Source organism: Silurus meridionalis, chromosome 5 (genome assembly GCF_014805685.1).
Source record: "Silurus meridionalis isolate SWU-2019-XX chromosome 5, ASM1480568v1, whole genome shotgun sequence".
Taxonomy (NCBI): Eukaryota; Metazoa; Chordata; class Actinopteri; order Siluriformes; family Siluridae; genus Silurus; species Silurus meridionalis.
The window spans coordinates 21639758-21661170 of NC_060888.1; the positions used below are offsets into that span (position 1 = coordinate 21639758).

Genomic DNA, 21413 nt, shown 5'->3' on the forward strand with positions numbered 1-21413 from the left:
TAAGTGATGTAAAAGTTAAATAAAATGCTTTAAAAGTGTATGAATATGATATATAGTCATGTTTAAAGGTTTATAAGATGTTTTACATGTTGGACAGAGAGAATTTCTCAACGTGAGATATGCGCCATGCCCCCCAAGTTTTTCTTTCTACCTGGACCGTCAGTGGATCAAACATTTGCTTTTTTTTTCCTCTCTCCTGGATTTAATTTTTTATATTTTTTCTTCCACTTTTTGATGAATCTTGCTTTATATTTTTGAACTTGAAATTGAGACATCGAACTTAAATTCAACTGGACATTAAGACTGAGTTGAAGCAAAAACTGAAGCTCATTATTGTCAAACTGATTTTAAACTAATTTAAAATCTGAATGTTTTTGAGGAACTGACTTCAAAAGTGTGAAATTTATTTTACTGTTTTGTTTCTTTACTCTGAATCTGAACCTTGATTTGGGTTTTTTAATTTTTATACCTTTTTTGTTATTTTGGATTTTATTATTCAATTCACTTATGTCATTACAAATTTAAAAGAGAAGGATTGGGGACTAAAAATAATCAATCGAAACATAATACAACAGTCTTTGCCCTTTTGAATGACTCTGTTCTTTATTCTATTTTATTGTGTGATTAATTGATGATAGACTGTTACTAGATTACACTATTATACTTATTGCTTACTTTTGCTCCTGTGAGACGTCCCTTCTGATTCTGTTCCACAAGAATCCCCAGTGTTTGACTGGTTTCACAGGTGTTTTATGCAGTGACCTAGAGTTCAATATTCCCCGGTCTTGCACACGCGCAGTAATACCAGAAAATGCAGCGGCAGGCTATTCCCAAAATGCGCTCTGCTCTTAAATGAGCCACAACATATTTCACCTGTTACACCGTGTAACAGACACTGTCTTTTGTTAAAGCCTGTGTAAAGTTAATTAGTTTCAATGTAAGCTCTTAGACAGGTGCGGCTTATTTATGTATAATATAAAAATCTTTGTAAAATTCAGTGGGTGCAGCTTATATTTGGGTGCGTTTAATAGTCCGAGAATTATGGTACTCACTTTTTACTAGGGGTGTAAGAAAATATAAATACATGTGAGTATTGCAATATTGTGTTTGGCGATAACTGTATCGATTCTCAAAAACACTATTATAATAAATATTCATACATTCATAGCAGTGGTTTCGTTTTGATAACTTTTTATATCTCGACCACTAGACAGATAGCAGGCTTCTTATCTCTGAACTTATTTTTTTAATAATGAATTATAATGTGGATATTAAAGAACTAATTAATATCCACATGTTTCATGGGGCTCTGCTGTAAAAACAATAAGGCGTAGAGAGTAAGTTGTAGAGAGCACATACCTTCTTGGAACTGTAGCTCCACCTCTTTCCTCAGATTCCTCTCTCGAGCAAGGGCCTCCATACTGCCTCAAACGTCCAGAGCTCTACAACCCACAAAACAACCAAGAAGAAATTAATCACTACATAATGTGAAGAAAAAAATATGAATTAGAAGTTATAAAGTAAATACTTGGCCTCCACGTCTGAATGTAAAAAGACATGGAAAAATGTGTCATCATGAGGACTGAGTCTGTGAATCTTCCTCAGTTGCTTTAGGTCACTAAAATACTAAAATCCGCAAATACGAAACATACACACGTGTCACGAGTCATCAGGACAACCAGCATGTAACCATAGAATGGATAATACAAATAAGCATATATTATTAGCATCTTTACAAATTAAACAAGGATGAGATGAAGGATGATGTTCTAAAGTAAAGTGAGATTCTTCTCTGATGTCTGTAGCGAGGCGGACGTATGAGCTCATTTACCTGGGTTTGAGGCAGAACTGATACATTGCCCTCACAGGAGTGATAAAAATTTTCTGGCCTGATTCTGTTGGTGGAGCAGTAGAATAGCACTGACTCTGTGCCCAGGTTATAGAAGCTCCTCTAGGGTCAGGCAAGCTGTGGCCTTTACATCCGCTTTGCCAGCCTGCATATAAACAGCACTAAATGTCACACAATCAAACCTGAACTGAATTTTCCAAAAGTTATCCCACATTTTTTACGGGGCTCATTTTTTTTGGCTTGAAGCTTGTGAAACTGGGAAAAACCCAGGAAAAATCCATAAATTTGCCATGTCGTTGTTTAAGCCGTGGGGTTCAAAGTGTGGGGGGAAAAAGTAGCGGCTTATAGTCCGGAAAATACGGTAAATCTGGAAACTGACAATTAAACCATTTAAATCAAATATCATACCATAATTATAAAAGGAGAGTCCACTTTTCTGGGCGTTCCTCCTGAGCTCACAAATCGTTATCGTGAGCATTACTGTTGGACAAAACATAAGAGCTTAGCTATGCTTAATATTACTTGTATATTCAAATTTAAAGGAGAATTTCAAAGAAGGATTACCTCCTTCTGAAACAAAGGATCCTGCTAAAATGCAGTATGCCTGCAACACAGATATTACTTATATGAATATTAATAAAGATAATGTTACAATTATCTGCACTCTTCTATAAAGTTGAATGAACACTCACTAACCCAGAGTAGAGATTCCATTGGAGGTTGTTTCAGTCCAATGATGCCATTCGAAAAAGATAGCCCGGCGCCGGCCATGAAAATTAACATCCCGGTGCGGTGTAACAATTTTGAAAGGTTGTACCCCCTAAAACAAACGAGAATAAGGAAACAACTGTCTCATATCGGACTACTTACACATTGGCTGTGGAGCCTTCAGACTGAAATCCTTTGTTTGTAAGTACTTATACTCACCGATTGCCAGCGTCAGGCTTACGTGCAGACTGGCCGATTCCCAGCGCAAGAAGAGCCTACATTTAAAAAAAAAAAAGAACAATAATAATAAATAATGGAATGCACGATAATAACTGATAATGCAAAAACGATCACAGACTCCCTAGCATATAATAGTGCAAAAAAGATTACTAACACATGCAAACAAAATCAACAAGAACAATGGAAGAGTGCTACAAAATTTAGCAATTTCTACTACTTTAGCACTTTTTTCACTACTATACTGTATTATTTTGGCTCAAAGGAACAAAACACAAGATGAAAGGAACTCGTTTTTTTCTGTGTTTTTGCTCCTTTCATAAATCACCTAATCAATAATATACCGTATTTTCCGGACTATAAGCCGCTACATTTCCCCCACGCTTTGAAACCTGCGGCTTAAACAATCAAGCAGCTAATTTATGGATTTTTCCTGGGTTTTTCCCGGTTTCACAAGATTCGAACCAAAAAACTGAGCCCCATAACATTAGACCAGGGAAATTGCCGAACGGGTTAAAGTTAACCATTAAAATTCTTTATACTAAATCAGGAACCCACTGAATCAGGCCGCAGCACAACATAAATATGTATGAGGTTCCTCTGACGTTTGACCTGCCTCCCACTCGCACTGGCAACAAATGCGGTGTCAGGCTATTCCCAAGGTGCGGCTTATTTATGTTCAAAATAAAAATCTTTGTAAAATTCAGTGGGTGCGGCTTATATTTGGGTGCGATTAATAGTTCGGGAATTACGGTACTCACTTTTTACTAGGGGTGTAAAAAAATATATAAATACACGTGAGTATCGCAATATTGTGTTTGGCGATAACTGTATCGATTCTCAAAAACACTATATATTATAATAAATATTCATACAAGATTCATAGCAGTGGTTTTGTTTTGATATCATTTTATATCTCGACAACTAGACAGATGGCAGGCTTCTTATCTCTGAACTTATTTTTTTAATAATTAATAATAATGTGGATATTAAAGAACTAATTAACATGGGGCACTGGTGTAAAAACAATAAGGCGTATAACTATACTATATATAGTAATAGCAGCATTGGCTGATGTGCTGACGTTATGTTTTGTTTACGTGCGGTTTGTTTTTCAGGCAGAAACGTTAAAATGACATTGAAAAGCTCGGGAACATCACATGGGGTTGCAGTTTGTTGCAGCATGAGCAGTGTAGTTTTAGATGCAATTAATGCAAATGGATGCCAATGTGTAATTTTTTTTATTTTTCTGCTATGGTTTGCATATGGTACTGTGTCTTAAGCGATAGCTTTCCTTAAAATGATATCATTTTCCTAAAATCACAAACATCCCAATATATCGCCTTGCTTACAGAATCGCAACCTTTGTATCATCGTATCGTATCGCCAGATACTTGCAGATGCACAGACCTTCATTTTACCGGTCTTTTTTTTTTTTTTTTTTTATCATAGATATTCCTAATATAATCTAAAGCTGGTTTCACCCTTATTTTAGTTTAACACATCAATTGAAAAACAAAGAGTGTATAACCTGGTAACAGGTATTTGCCAGAGAATGATGGCCTCCACCAGCATGGTGGCTGATCCAGTTTGCCTCCACACCCAAAATTTTAAAAATAAATTCAGTCCGTTTCTGAGAAGCAAAAAAAAAGAAACATCTCAAAACAAACACATTCCTTTCATCTATCTGCATCAGCAATGATGACTTAAAAAACATCACACATAACTTTAGGAATGATTTACTACAAACTAATTAGGTTATTTATGGAGAAATACAGGCTGTTTGGAGCAACCACACAGATGCACTCCATAAAGGCCTGATAAATGTTTCATGTAAATCGCTCATGTGCACATGTTTTACTCAATCGCTTTAATCTAATACACATTAAATATATAGTCACTTCTTTCTGGTTAAATCCGGTCAGCTGAACCCAAATTGCCCTAATTAAGGAGTCTGAATGCCCTTTACAGAACACTACTGACTTATGAGGTCGCAGGTGAGGATTATTTTGTAGGTGATCTTTGTACAGGAACATTTTGTAGAGATTATGCCGGAACATCCTCTCTGTGACAAGTCTACAAAAGCACAAAGATGCAATGCATCATGACTTCTTGCAAAAAGGGCAGCAGTAATTTACTGGTCAAAATGTTGCAATGACTACCGTAATTTCCGGACTATTAAGCGCAACCAAATATAAGCTGCACCCGCTTAATTTTACAAAGATTTTAATTTTGAACATAAACTGAAACGTAATGAACTTTACACAGGCTTTAAAGAAAGACAGTGCCTACTACACGGCTTGTATCTAAACAGTAGCCTTCATCTTTTGGCCAAAAGTTAGCGCACAAGCAGGCAGAACGAGACTGAACTTGACCGAGAGAAGACGCAATTTCACAAACTGTAATTAGAATCCTGTTTAATCATCCAGCGATTAGATTATAAACAAGTTAAATTTATAGCTGTGATATAAGTTTTAGAAACGCGATGTTTTGATGATATTATTGTGTGATGACGTTGAACGGGAAGTGACTTGGAGACTGATGCAATAAGATATAATATACATCTTTTCCGGGGAGAAACAACTTTATTTTATTTTCTGATTTATTCTTCTCCTTGGTGAATACAAACTTTATTATTGGAAGTGTATTTAGTTATTTCGATTGAAAATACTGTGAATTGTAATGTGAAAAATAAATTAAAATAAGTGATGTAAAAGTTTTCAAAAATGCATGTATGTGCAAATGATTGAGACAGAGTTTGATTTAAATTAGAATTATTTATTTGGACAATGACATTACTGTTTCATTTTGCCTTTGTTGTTTCAAGGCTGGGTTTTTTTTTTTAATTTTCTTTTTATTTTTTGTGAGAATTGTTCCTGAATCCTGTCCCTGCTGAATATTCGTATTCCGGTCGGGACTGGCGAGTCATTCCATTATTTCCTACCTGGAAAACAGAGAAAAAGAACGTGAAGTCTGCAGAACTGGTAGGATCAAACTATTTTTGCTTTGATTTTTTTCTTTTTTTTTTTCTTTCTACCTGGACCGTCAGTCGATCAAACATTTGCTTTTTTTTCTCTCTCTCCTGGATAAAATTTTTTCTTCCACTTTTTGATGAACCTTGCTTTATATTTTTGAACTTGAAATTGAGACATTGAACTTGGTCTCAACTGGACATTTAAGACTGAGTTGAATGCAAAACCTGAAGCTCATTATTGTACTTTATTATACTTCAAAACTGAAACACTGATTTTTAAATTGTGTGTGAAATGTATTATTTCACCGTTTTGTTTCTTTATTCTGAATCTGAACCTTCACCGGGTTCAACGTGTAAGATTTCTCCCATTCTTTTCCGGTCACCAGGGGTGTTCCCCAAGGCTCCATCCTTGGTCCCACACTTTTCTCAGTTTATATTAATAACATTCTCCAGGCAGTTGGTAATTCACTCATTCACTTATATGCTGATGATACAATCCTTTATGCCATAAGTCCCACCCCTGATGCTGTTCAAGCTACCCTGCAACATAGCTTTTACCAACTACAGCAGTCTTTTACACAACTCAAACTCACTCTCAATACCTCCGAAACAAAAAGCATGTGGTTTTGCCGTAGGGGTACTATGCCTCCTCCTGCCCTTAACATCACCACCTGCAAGGGGGATATTTTAGAACAAGTCACTGCTTATAACTACTTGGGCATCTGGTTGGAAACTTCACTTTCTTTCTCTATCCACATATCAAAGCTGCAATCTAAGGTCAAAGCCAAGCTTGGTTTCTTTTACAGAAACCGCTCTTCCTTCACCACTTCTGCCAAACTTATTCTCATTCAAATGTCCATTCTACCCATGTTTGATTGTGGAGACACTATATATAGGGTTGCTTGTAATTCCACCCTATCAAAACGTGATGCTCTTTACCATTCTGCTATCAGGTTTGCCTCAAATGCTCCTTTCAATACACTCCACTGTGATTTATATTCATCGGTTAACTGGCCCTCCCTTCACAATCGCTGTAAAATTCACTGGTTCACCTTCATTCATAAGACCCTTCTCGGCCACTCACCTCCTTACTTAGGTCACTTGCTGCAGCTAAAGCCTGTCACATATAATACCCGGTCCTCAATTCATTTTCAATTAAGCATTCCTAAAACCAACTCTGCGTTTGGTCTTGCATCTTTTCAATCTGCTGCCGCTCGTGACTGGAATGCTTTGCAAAATAATCTTAAACTGGATAAATTCATTCCAATTTCAACTTTTAAAAATATCATACATTTGTTCACGGATATATGCAGTTGCTTTTCTACATAATTTTGTTTTAAAATGTATCTATGTAATTGTTAACCTGTATGTATTTTTAATGTTTCGTATTTATTTTAGCCCTACTTCCCTTTCCCTAAGTGGTTATTCCACTTGTAAATAAGAACCTGTTCTTAATGACTTGCCTGTAAAAATAAAGGTTAAACAAACCAAACAAATTTGGGTTTTTGAATTTTTATACCCTTTTGTTATTTTGGGTTTTATTATTCAATTCACTTATTTCATTACCAATTTAAAAGAGAAGGATTGAGGACTAAAAATAATCAATCAAAACAAAACTAAACTAAAAAAAAAAACCCTGTATTACTGTATATTGAGAGTATGCTGTAGGTCTACTGGTCGGCACTATCTTGTGTTATTTGTGTGCTCCCACACTGCCTTGTGTTGTCTGTCTGTCTGTCTGTCCTGTTGCACTCGATTCACTTTATGTAGCTTTATCTTATGTGCTTGATGTTGTGTGTTGTGGCTCTATGTTGTTTAGTGTAGCACCAGGGTTCTGGAGGAACTTTCTCATTTTTACTGTGTACCACTGTGTTCAGAAATGAGTTTATTAAAGGGACAGTGCATGTAGGACGTTTTGGAGACAAGGTGAGGGAGGCGAGATTGAGATGGTTTGGACATGTGCAGAGGAGGGACATGGGGTATATCGGTAGGAGAATGCTGGGGATCGAGCCACCAGGAAGGAGGAAGACCAAGGAGGAGGTTTATGGATGTGGTGAAGGAAGACATGCAGGTAGCTGGCGTGACAGAGGCAGATGTAGAGGACGGGGTGTGGAGACGGATGATCCGGTGTGGCGAATGGGAGAAGCCAGAATACGACTTTGTTCCACTGTGTATAGAAGAAATGATGATAAAAGCCTCTTGACTTGACACCCTGATAATGTAAACATGGCAAAGTATATTATTCTCTACATGCTTATTACTATAATATTTAATAACACATTTATATGTCCCAAAATCAAAGGTTTTATACAAGAAAGACAGATTTAGCATGTTTTAAGCATGTAGAAAAACAGTTTATTCCAAGATACCGAACCCTAAATATTCCTGTTCCTTTGACAACAGCTAAATCACTGTAATGCACTGCAAACATAATAAACTAATTAACTTCTGCCATTTCATTTATGCTGATGAAAGAATGAGCCCTTTGAAAAAGTAATTAATGAAACAGAACCCACGATATTTGTACCATATGATCTGTAACATATTTGTAACATATATCTCATTAATTATATAAATGTACCAGTCCCCAAGAAATCACTCACAAAATGTACAAATAAATATGCAACTAATTCATGCCCCTTACACAAGAATTTGCTAAAAGAAAAAAAAAACAAATTAAAAAATGTCCATATTGCAGTATATTTTGTACACAAATCAACTAGAAGTAAAAACCAAAATACGGTACTTCTATTTAAATTAAGTGTAAATCAAATCATTTAATCTCTCATTTTCTCATACATTTACATCATTCAGCAGATGCCCTGATTTACACTTATGATTATCACAGGTAAATGATGGCACAGGTGAGGGTTCAGGGTCTTACAGTCATGTACTTGTTAGTGTGTGATGGGAAACTGGGCTTCAACAGAAACTTCTGGAAGAGACAACAATCTGTAGCTGCAAAATAGAACCAGTAGTAACCATCTTTATAGCTTAAACAGAGAAAACAGACAGCAATTTAATTGTTTTATTTGTAAAGCGCTTTTAACAATGGCTGTTGTACTAAAGCAATTTTACAGAGAAAGAGGTTATGAAATTGGAATGTATGTTAATTCCCTATAAATATTTTACTTATAAGTCTAATAAGTGACCCAGTGGCGACTGTGGCAAGGAAAAAACATCCCTGAGATGATATGAAGAAGAAACCTTGATGGAAACGAGACTCATGAGGGAACTCATCCTCATCTGGGTGACACTTAATGATGATTCGTTATAGTTTATTATTTTTGAGGTTTACTGTTCAGTGATGGAAACTAAAATGCAGCACTTGTCATGCAAATTGCAGTACAAAGTCATTATAGAGAACTGTTTATATTAATTACAATCCAAATCCCCCTCATAGTTCGTGGATTTTTTGGAATTGCTTTTCTGAAGCGAACCAACAGGTCAATAACACCTAAATAATGTAAATAGTTAGAAGAAACTACAGTGTGGGAGAGACCAGAAAGCGACAGACTCTGTATGTGGGTCAAAACCAGTCTAGTGGCTAACAACATATCCAGCAAGTAGCAAATAATCGTCCCAAACGTCCAAATATATCCGGACAGATTTTTACTGAAACAGGGCCTGAAATTAAACAGTCTGGAATTAAAATGTGTATATATATATATATATATATATATATATATATATATATATATATATATATGTATGTATATTAGTCACTGTGCGGTTGTGATGCTACAGTCGTGGTGGCATCATTTGAACTTTGACCGGTAACGTTAGCTATGTAGTCGGCTAACAAAACACACATATACACATACATTCGTTAGAGAATAATCGGGGTGTCATGTTTTTTAGGTTGTACCTTTATGCAGCAGCCTGCCTCTCCATGTATACTAGTCCATACTCCGTGTGGCGGTCGGATAAGAGTTCCCTCACAGCGCGCTCACTGTCATCCGGCTCACGCCATGAACGCGCGTGGTCCTAGCGATCCTGACGTCACGTCTACGTGTGCTTTTGCGAGAGACTAGGTAATTGGAAGTCGCGACGAAGGGAGGTGGGCGTGATTAGAGCTGCGCATGCGTAAAAACATTTCCAAACCAGGGAAGTAAAAACAAACAAAAAGGCCTTAAAACTATTACAAAATAATACCAATCATTTTAGCATCGTATATCAGATTTTATCTAAACGCTTATTGGCTCATACTATTTTTTACAAAGTTCCTAATTTACAATATTCATTTTCATATCTTATTCATTATACAAATAATCCTCTTCAAGTTAATTTACTATAATACAAATAACACCATTTACCATTTTTTTCATATATAATATTTCTTTAACATTGCATAAACCTCATGAAATAATACTTTATTTTATTAAATCTTTTATTTAGATTGGCATTGCTCCTTACCATACAGGATTACTATCACAAATCAAATGACAAATACTTTTTTACTTTTCAAAGTCAAAGATATATTATGATTTATAATCGTTTATTGTAAACAAAAATAATAAACAAGAAAAAACAGTTCAGAGTCACTGGCATGCCAACATACAAAACATACAGTAGGTGCTGATGTGTTGGCGCCATCTTGAGGTAAAGTCTGAATCTACAGCTAATACTTGAGTAATTCATTCCTTGTTCTTCATATTATTATATTCTAAAGGAACACAGTAAACATGTTGAACAGTGTATTACATGAATATAAAATGCAGCTGGTAGCTGTTCAGAACTCCTTGCTTTAATCCCACTCAGTCAGATTTTTAAGCTCTTGAAGCCATTCCCTCTCAACCTAAACATAAAGCAAAAGATGGATTTGCTGATACAGAACATTTTCAGTGCACAATACAATGCTTATAAAATAAAAGTTCAGCAAAAATGCAATAAAAATAAACCAAACATCCTAATCCTAATTTCTACATTACCTCTTGATTTTTCTTTTCAGTATTACATGGAAGGCCGGATGAAGTTGCCTCTAAACACATTTCTTCACCCGGTCCTTCACAAAACATGGCCGTCATCGGACTTGGCAGATTCTCCCACAATCCGCTCGTAGAGGCTTTTGAATCCCCTGCAGTGGTGTCTGGACACTGTCTCTTAGAGATTAATGGTGACTGCTCCTTATCTCTGTGAGCTCTCTTACCAGGCAGTCCTGAAATAAAAGTAATAAGCAGTGGTGAAAGAGGACAGTTGATAAACAATTGGATACAATATGTAATAAAGCAAAGTCTTGAAAGAATGTATTTTTATGAAGATCTTATGAGCTTTAGTTTAAATAATGTATGTAGGATGGTCAAAGTGAGAGAACTGCCACTACTGCTGTTTTGTCACTTTAAAAAAAAAACCCATTTCACGTTCATTTAAAACGTCAAATTAAACAACATCTTTATTATATTAATGCAATTAGAAGCACTTTATTACCAAATTATCTCTCAAAACATTTGTGACAAAATAATCCCTGTGAAATATTTGAAATAAACATTAGTGTTTACCTTAAATAAATTAAATTACATTTTCAACAAAAAAATTATAAATGCTCTTAATTCTAGTTTGCCGTGTAAACCATGTCCTGATTTACTGAGTTATAAATGTAAATTGGTCCATGCAAAATCTCGACATTCACTACTGTGGGACAAAACAAACTTTTACTAGAAAAGGAAACTGAAAAACACAAATGAATCAGATGTCCATTGATTTGAACAAACCAGGCAGAAACTACCTATGCAGTTAAAATACCCATAAATAGGGTCATAAAAACTACAAACCAAACCATATGCATTTTTTTAATCAAATCCCAAAGTCCATTTCTATTAGTAGTAGTAGTAGTAATAGGAGTAGCAGAAGTAGTATTAATAATTGTATTTGTAGTAATAATAGTGGTAGTAGTATTTGTATTAATAGTAGTAATAGTTGTATTAGTAGTAGTAGTAGTAATAATTGTAGTAATAATATTTGTAGTAATAGTTGTATTAGTAGTAGTAATAATAGTGATTTATTTTGGACAGAACATGATCCTTTAAGCAAGGATTGATGTAGCTCACCCTCTTCACAAGTCTCAGCATTATTCTGTCCAGAAACAGCTTCCTCTTCTGTCTGGAAAAAACCCCAAAACAAATCAATTAATTAATTTAAAACCAGCTCCTGAAAAGTAATCTATGAAGATTCAACATTAAATAGCAAAACCTTCTGAGCTGTGCAGCCTGAACGGGAAGTATAACGCCCATTTATGACTCTCTGAAGAGTTTGCTGCATGGATTTAGCCAATTCATGGGTGTTCTGTACCTAAAAAATACACATACACAAAGGATTTATTAACTACACGGCACAATGAATATAGAAAAATAACATACACTATATGGACAAAAGTACTGGAACACTTGGCCTTTCCTGCCATATGTGCTTTTTCTCCTAAATGGCTGTCAAAAAGCTGGAGGAAAACAATTGTATATTATATCTTTGGAGGCGGGATAATAAAATTTTACATTCATTAGAACTTGGAAGCACATGACACTCAGCATGGCGATGACCCTGTAATAAGGGTTACATGGTTTGAAGAGGAAGGTCTTGAATGGACTGCTATAGAGCTCTCACTGACTGCACCCCAGGCCTCCGCACCCTACATCAGTACCTTACTTTACTAACACCCTTGTGGCTGATGAACACAAATGTCCACAGGCACTCTCCAAAGTCCAGTGGAACATCTTCCCATAAGAGTGGACGGAATTATAAGAGCAAATCAGCAACAAAGCACATACCATACTTATGACTAGGTGTCCGCAAACTTTTTACAATATAGTGTACATAATGAAACTGACCACGCCCAGTCTAAAGGGATGGTCACGTGTAATACCTTCATGCTCTTCAGACAAGAAGAGCGAAATGCTGCATTGCTACTGCCGATCACAATACTGTTCACACAGCTCAGGATCACCGACATGGCCGACTGGAACGTCTCACTGGACTACACCCACACCATTCAAATAAAAAGCAGAAAAAATGCATATAAAGGAGAGTCACAAAATAGCTGAGTTGAATTTGAGCGCAGTTTAAGATAAAGTCTACCTTTTTTCTTTTCAGGAATTCCTTGAGTGTGTTTTCCAGAAGGCATCGCAAGACTGACCTCATTTTTTCTCCATTGTACTGGAGCACCTTGTCCAAGTATTTCTCTAAAGTCTCTTCATTTGCTTAAACATAAAAAACAAAACAAATAAAACATTAGGTTGAATATTTAGACCAGAAATTGGCATGTAGTCAATTTGATTATATTATATTTGTCTACATTTTGCTATTTTACTTTCAGCCTAGAAATGATCAACATCCCGATTTAAAATGGAGCTGCTCAAAACCTGCATAGAGGAACACTTTCAGCAGGATTGAGGTTGCTAGAGGGACGTTAAACAATTATCATTGTTCAAAGTTAATGCAAGTTTGCCGGGCAGGTACCTTACAGAGCTTTTTAAAATTATAAACTGTACCTTTATTGTTTATTTATGCAGAAGCCAGTATTTCTATCTATTATAATCTACAAAAAATAATATAGTACAGGTGTTATATGAAAAATTTGGAAAATGATCCAAATGGTCTTGCCTACATTGTTTTCAGTGGTTCTCAATGTTAGCTGAGGGAACCCCAGGAGTCAATGATTTTTTTTACAATTTAGTTACAGCAATAAAAAAAAAACATTATAAGTGCTATTAAGTGTATTATTGAGTTTTTATTCATTATTAGTTTGGCAATTGATTTGGTGCATCAGTTGAATGAAATGAATTGAATCCAAACGTTAATATATTCAGGGCAACCTATAAATAATGTCACACCGCAGCTGATAAAAAACTCTGCAACTCTCCTAAAAAATACACAAAATATTCAATAAACAGAAATATAATAATAAATCTGCTCTAAGAAATCTGTGACATTTTTTTTTTTAGATCAATTGTTTGAGAAAATAAGGTGAGTAATAAAAACAATTCTTAATTTCTTAATTTCATTAAGCAATAGTGAAATGATGATTCTTACTGATCAGGTCAGACAGTTGGGAGTTAAAGGGGTCATTAAGCTGGATGAAAAGGAAAATCGTGAGTGTTTGCTCCACAGGATGACACTGTTCCAGCTTCACTTCCTGACTCACAGCCCGGCTGCATTCTGGTTTAGGGTCCTCAATGTGATCGTCGCCTACAGTGAACTCCACCTCAGAGCACAGACGGCCTCAATATATATATAAAAAGCCTTTTTTATTTATTTTGTTATGTATTTCATTTGTATTTATGTGCGCATGTGTTTATAATATATATGTATATATATATATATATATATATATATATATATATATATATATATATACACACACAGTGAGGAAAATAAGTATTTGAACACCCTGCTATTTTGCAAGTTCTCCCACTTAGAAATCATGGAGGGGTCTGAAATTGTCATCGTAGGTGCATGTCCACTGTGAGAGACATAATCTAAAAAAAAAAAAAATCCAGAAATCACAATATATAATTTTTAAACTATTTATTTGTATGATACAGCTGCAAATAAGTATTTGAACACCTGTCTATCAGCTAGAATTCTGACCCTCAAAGACCTGTTAGTCTGCCTTTAAAATGTCCACCTCCACTACATTTATTATCCTAAATTAGATGCACCTGTTTGAGGTCGTTAGCTGCATAAAGACACCTGTCCACCTCATACAATCTGTAAGAATCCAACTACTAACATGGCCAAGACCAAAGAGCTGTCCAAAGACACTAGAGACGAAATTGTACACCTCCACAAGGCTGGAAAAGGCCAAGCAGCTTGGTAAAAAAAGGTCCACTGTTGGAGCAATCATTAGAAAATGGAAGAAGCTAAACATGACTGTCAATCTCCCTCAGACTGGGGCTCCATGCAAGATCTCACCTCGTGGGGTCTCAATGATCCTAAGGAAGGTGAGAAATTAACCCAGAACTACACGGGTGGAGCTGGTCAATGACCTGAAAAGAGCTGGGACCACCGTTTCCAAGGTTACTGTTGGTAATACACTAAGACGTCATGGTTTGAAATCATGCATGGCACGGAAGGTTCCCCTGCTTAAACCAGCACATGTCCAGGCACGTCTTAAGTTTGCCAATGACCATTTGGATGATCCAGAGGAGTCATGGGAGATACTCATGTGGTCTGATGAGACCAAAATAGAACATTTGGGTTATAATTCCACTAAACGTGTTTGGAGGAAGAAGAATGATGAGTACTATCCCAAGAAAACCATCCCTACTGTGAAGCATGGGGGTGGTAGCATCATGCTTTGGGGGTGTTTTTCTGCACATGAGACAGGGCGACTGCACTGTATTAAGGAGAGGATGACCGGGGCCATGTATTGAGAGATTTTGGGGAACAACCTCCTTCCCTCAGTTAGAGCATTGAAGATGGGTCGAGGCTGGGTCTTCCAACATGACAATGACCCGAAGCACACAGCCAGGATAACCAAGGAGTGGCTCTGTAAGAAGCATATCAAGGTTCTGGCGTGGCCTAGCCAGTCTCCAGACCTAAACCCAATAGGGAATCTTTGGAGGAAGCTCAAACTCCGTGTTTCTCAGCGACAGGCCAGAAACCTGACAGATCTAGAGAAGATCTGTGTGGAGGAGTGGGCCAAAATCCCACCTGCAGTGTGTGCAAACCTGGTGAAAAACCACAGGAAACATTTGACCTCTGTAATTGCAAACAAAGGCTACTGTACCAAATATTAACATTGACTTTCTCAGGTGTTCAAATACTTATTTGCAGCTGTATCATACAAATAAATAGTTAAAAAATCATACATTGTGATTTCTGGATTTTTTTTTTTTTAGATTATGTCTCTCACAGTGGACATGCACCTACGATGACAATTTCAGACCCCTCCATGATTTCTAAGTGGGAGAACTTTCAAAATAGCAGGGTGTTCAAATACTTATTTTCCTCACTGTATATATATACATATATATACATATATATATATATATATATATATATATATATATATATATATATGTATGTGTGTGTGTGTGTGTGTGTATATACACATATATGTGTACATTACCAGGTGTTTGAGTACAGTATACATGGGGCAGACCCAGCTCTCCCCAGGGCAGAGAGTCAGGCAGGCTTTGGAGAAAGCTCAGCTGCACCTCACTCTCTCCTTGCATTACAGGAATGCCGCTGGGACTATACACTAACAAGTACATTAGATGTTAAGGAAACCACTGCTCATAAATCAATGCAAGCGAGGTCATGTGTTCATTAAATAAGCATACACACACTTATTTAGGGATTAGCTGACTTCATTGTCCCTGATTGCAAGAAAATCTGAGCTAATGCAGATACTTTCATATGCTCCCATGTGATTTTATTAGGAAATGCAAGTTACAGTTAGTTCATATCAAGATAGCAAGATTGTACACTGCTGTTGAATACATACATCGACCCAACATAAGTTTTTAAGCATTTTGTGTAATAATAGTGCACTTTTTTGCCAGCTGGAGAATTTCATATGTTTACTTGAAGCAGAAAAGAGTAATGTAGAGAATATACAGCTTTACCACACAGTCTGTTCTTTATCAGAACCCAACATACCGGATTCTCTTACTGAAATACATATAAATGAATTAGTTTTTCTTATATTTTCTCTGATTTTGGTTCTCTGGTTCTTGGTTTTCACAATTTTGGTTATCCAGCTGTGAGATTGCACTTTTTTCCCCATGTAACCTCACAGCTAGATAACCAAAATTGTGAAAACCAAGAACCAGAGAACCAAAATCAGAGAAAATATAAGACAAACTAATTCAACCCAGGAACGTGGACCATATTGGGCATAACCGTGACAAAAAAAACTTGACAACCTGGTGCTGAAACAAAGAAAAAAAAAACGTATTCTGGTGCTAAATAGGGTGAAATACACATGTGCCAGTCTGACAGATAACATAGTTGAGCACCCCTTTGATTCCATCATGGATCCTCTTTGTAGCTAATTAGTTCTAGGTATAGCTATAACTATATACAGTTATACCACAATATTGGACATTTTTCAGTATTATCATAAACTTCCTGAGGAGATAATAAGTTATGATTATAAACTTGCACTTGAATACAATAGATTATTTTTAAATGCATTATTTTTAGCTCTACATGGGTAGATTGTTTATAACATAAATACTGTAAGAAAAAAAGGTTTTTAATTAGATTTTATAAGAATATTTAATATTGGCACATAGCAACAAAAACTTAAATAAATAAATAAATAAATAACCATCTCTAAGAATTCTCTTTGTAATGTAAAGGATATGCATATGCGTGAGATGCGAGTTGGCCAGTTGGGGTACAGCTTCATGCAGGGTCCGAGCACAGCCATGGTGTTAATGCTGACCTCCCCGCAGAGTCCCGCCTCCACAGCTTCAGAGGGCAGTAAGAGAGGGAGGGTCTCTCCTAAAACTGGGTGTACACGGCTACATGAAGGGAGAGACCTCACAGAGAACGGAGTCCTTCAGTGAAAATAAAAAATCATTTAAAACATTTTTATTAAACATAATACAATCTATTTCGAATTAGAGACAAAAATCCCAAGCTATATTTTTTATTAAAAAGAAAGAAAAAGCTAACTGTCCGAATGCTGTACTGTCCATGGCGACGGCATGCCCCAACACGGAATGTGTGCTCTTAACACTAAAAGAAAAAAGGAACATTATCTGGACATCATAATTTTACTTGTATCAGCAAAACCATCAACACAATAACAGGTTTCATTTAATTTTACCTGAATACTTGCTGGTGTGTGTGTTCTTTATTCCTTACTTTGAGGATAACTGTAATCTGCATCATGTAAACGAATGTAAGCACAGTGGGTCGAATGAGAGAAAACACACAACACTGAGATCAGTTTCTGAGCTTAGTGATTATCTTAAGATTATCTTTCTGAACAAGAAAATGGCTTATTTCTGTTTGCGCTATATAAAAATACATTATTATAAATACATTTTTATAGCTGTGACGTGTATACGCAGAATAGAGCATCTCTGTGGTTACCTGAGCATGAACCAGGCTGAATATCTGAAGAAATCTCTCAATCTCCCATTCCTGGCCTTCCTGATCTACCTATCAGAGATAAAGAAGAGCTTTTATAGTTTACATTTGCTATAACACTCACAAATGTATAAAATGTTTTACATGCAACAAAACATACACACCTGAAAGGAATATGCAAAACGTAAAGGCCCGAAGTTATCTGAGAACTTGCAGAGCTCTTCAGGATAGGGGCAGTCACAAAGAGAGACAAAGGAGGAAAGTGTGTCTACAGCCTCTGGAAAAAAACAAACCAAAAGACAAACACAAAATGTATTCCTGTACCTACACCAACTGGCCATCTGATCAGTTTCAGCTAAAATATTTGGTATACATAATATAAATGCAGAGAGATAGACAAGATTTCTAAAGTTCTGCTGATAATGCGTATTGATGCGTATTTTTTAACTAGCTTTTAACTGGTTGATAAACCCAGCAGGGAATGTAGAGGTAACACACTATCAGCGTAGCATTTCATGAAAAATTAATCAACACCTGCCTTTCTTAATGTTTTTCTTAGACACTTTGGAGCACCAGCGACCAGCAGCAGCAACTGCAAAAGGACAAGATTTAGTTATGATGTTTGTCTAAAATAATCACTATTGTATATTTGTTTTAATGTAATATATGCCCCTCCAATGTATATAATCCCCAATTGTACTGGTGTATATTTACCCTCCATACAGGTGCGTTTTTTCATCAAGACTGGTATATATCCCCACCCCATACCCTAGTATATTACACATTAATTATTATTACACATTACACGTATCTTTTAAGCAAAGCCTACACATAACACACATCACATCATAACCTTGTGCTCCAGTACATCTGATCACATGCACATTATCAACTTGTGCTGTTAATATCATGAACAGCAGCTACGCTAATTCTTCTCCACTGCTTCTCTTTCTCTACCAATCCCAAGGCATCCAGAGGTTGCTCCAGCCCCGGTCACATCCCACCTCATGAAGATTAAGGACCTTCAACCGAACCATCTAGAGAGGAACCAGCGCCATGTGGATCTCACTGCATGTGGAGTTTGGACACTGGATCTCCTTGAGTGTTTAAAGGCTCTGGCATGGAGAAGCTGGTGTTGGATCTATGATGATTGCAAATGTTGAGCTATTTTATGAGTTGCTCAGTAGCTCCTAGTTTTATAACCACAAATGACTGTAGAAAGAACATTACTCATAATCTTACACTTCAGTGCTCATGTTAGTTCTCTCTCTAGTATTGATTATTGTTTAAAGATTTATAATCACACTCTTTATATCACCCATATGAGGATGGGTTCCCCTTTTGAGTCTGGTTCCTCTCAAGGTTTCTTCCTCATAACATCTAAGGGAGTTTTTCCTTGCCACAGTCGCCATGGCTGCTCATCAGGGATAAATACACATCATTCACCTTAACTGTTCAATTCTGTAAAGCTGCTTTGAGACAATGTTTGTTGTGAGAAGCGCTTTAGAAATAAACTTGAGTCGAACGGTGTATATCAGGGCTTCCCCATACCATTGTATATTTCACCACCTACCAGTGTATATCCACCCACACTGATGTGTTTTCCCACATACCATTGTTTAAACCCACTCTACCCTTACTGGTGTATAGTTCCCCATAGAGGTGTACATTCCTGTACCCTTCCCTGTCATACCAATGCACATTTCCCCATCTATATTTTCCTCTGTACTGAGATCATTTTCCCCATAACAGTGAATGTTTCCCCCCTGTACCAGTGTACATTTCATGCATATTCGTCTACAACTAGACGAACCCGTATCCGAACCCGTACCCGTGTACACTGCTGGTGTGGTCTGTGTAGACAGCAGCATCAGTAACCCGCCTTTAAAAACGACGCGCAGATTCGCGCGGTTACTGCGGATCAGAACCATTAACACCCTCATCACCTGTAACAATACACAAAATAAACTCAAAATAAAATTACATAATAATTAAATTAATAAACTTACAGCGATTTCATTACGGTTCAAATTTAAATGAAACGGTTTTAACGTCATAAATACCACAGCTTCCACAACCGCGGCTAATGTTAGCTAATACGTTTATAAAACATTACCCAAACCGAACTTTCAGCTTTACCATGTGTGCTTACATCTGTTTTCTTCACAAAATATTAATATTCAATTATTTGTTCAGATTTATGATTTATTTTTGCTTAATACTTAATCAGCTTTACCTGTTTTAGCTTAGTTGCCATTTTGACTAAAGCACTACTGTGTTCAATTCAGTCAGAGACAGAGAGGAGGAAGATGAGGAAGATGGGACGAGGAAGAGGAAAAGGAGGAGGAAGATGAGGAGAAGAATGGTGAGGAAGAGGAAGAGAGGAAAGCTGAGAAAGATGAAGGAGGAGGAAATTGCATATGTACATGGGCCTAAATCCCGGGTTTTTTTTTTTTTTTTTTTTTAATCGCACTTTCTATTATATGTATTCTCTATTATATGAAAAATATATGCATGTATACCTAAAATAATTGTGTAAGTAGAGAAAAAAAAACAGAAACAGGAAACAAGAAACAGTTGAGTTCCCCCCTCCATTCCTCACAGTGGTTTGACCCACTGCCTGCGTTCCCAGTTCATCTCACCTACTCTACACACACGAGTCAGGGGTGTGTCTGCGGCTCAATTAATGGTGATCTCCATTACCTAGGGTATTTTATTCACTTTAAATAAAGCGATTCTCTTTAATGTAGTTGATGCAGACTCATTCATAAATTAGTTGCAGCAAAAATGCTGATTAGCGATGTAATTTTTCATGAATCTGCTATATTAGCTATTAAAATATGACTTATCTAGTGAACGTTAGCTTGTTTACAATAGCTTGTAGCATAGTGCACTGACACTAACACACCAAAGCCGTTTCCCCATGCACTGTTTTATTTGGGACGACTTGGCATAATGTTAATTTAACATTAACACACAGTTAGCATATTGTTTATCTGTGCATTTACTAAATGAGCACTGTGCTACGTCCCAACTGACCCCACTGTATTTTTATAATCAATTTCTATTCTGTTCTTAAGTGTCTTAATTCATATGTAAATCAAACGTTAAACCTTTTTTTTAATTCCTTGTTTTTATTGTTGTGATTTTTTTAATGATAGTTTTACTTTATTTATCTAAAGCAGTTTGAATTATCATTGTAATTGACGCTGTCTTCATTCTACAATAATAATAATAGAAACAAAGTTTTTCACTGTGGGGACAGTGTCTTTATACTGTAAGTACAATTTGACTGTCTTATTTGTGTCCCCCTTCAAAAAATGCTCATGAGAAATTTTATATTTATTGTCCCCCCTCTACTGTTAAATAAAATGTACGCCCATGCATATGTTTAAGGTTAAATCTACAGTCTGGGATTGGTTTTATAATTTTAAAATAATTTAATTAAAATATAAAAAAACTAATTAAGTTTAAAAGGTTTAGATTGTTGTTTCTTTTTTTTTTAGTTATAGCCATATTATTTATTATTTATTTGCTTGTTTATTTGTAGTACTTGCACTTGTAAAGATTATGAATACAACATATAATAATAACTATTATCATTAT

General features: G+C 36.1%; 2 protein-coding genes across 4 annotated transcripts in view; both read right to left on the reverse strand.

Annotated features, from left to right (window-relative positions):
- LOC124386174 (zinc transporter 9-like) overlaps positions 1-9790 on the reverse strand; it is a 29148-nt gene extending 19358 nt beyond the window's left edge. Inside the window, exons 1-3 of one of the 3 annotated variants that reach the window (XR_006925865.1) lie at positions 9637-9758; positions 2777-2832; positions 130-2669 (exon numbers count right to left, since the gene is read on the reverse strand). The gene's annotated coding sequence lies outside the window, so the exon portion shown is untranslated. Of the gene's footprint in view, positions 1-129; positions 5739-9636 lie in introns of those variants that run through there. The other 2 variants (XM_046849832.1, XR_006925864.1) reach the window with 2 other exon arrangements.
- A 354-nt stretch (positions 9791-10144) lies between these two features.
- Positions 10145-20251, reverse strand: LOC124386173 (type 2 DNA topoisomerase 6 subunit B-like). The gene is made up of 16 exons (XM_046849831.1): positions 20044-20251; positions 19639-19753; positions 18346-18399; positions 17972-18084; positions 17811-17879; positions 17542-17597; positions 17388-17450; positions 17074-17269; positions 15832-15970; positions 13791-13979; positions 12837-12958; positions 12625-12735; positions 11958-12056; positions 11816-11867; positions 10700-10926; positions 10145-10566 (listed from the first exon to the last, which is right to left on the reverse strand). The coding sequence occupies exons 1-16, from the start codon at positions 20062-20064 to the stop codon at positions 10516-10518; spliced, it is 1677 nt and encodes a 558-aa protein (XP_046705787.1). The 5' UTR covers positions 20065-20251; the 3' UTR covers positions 10145-10515.
- Between the last annotated feature and the right edge of the window lie 1162 nt (positions 20252-21413).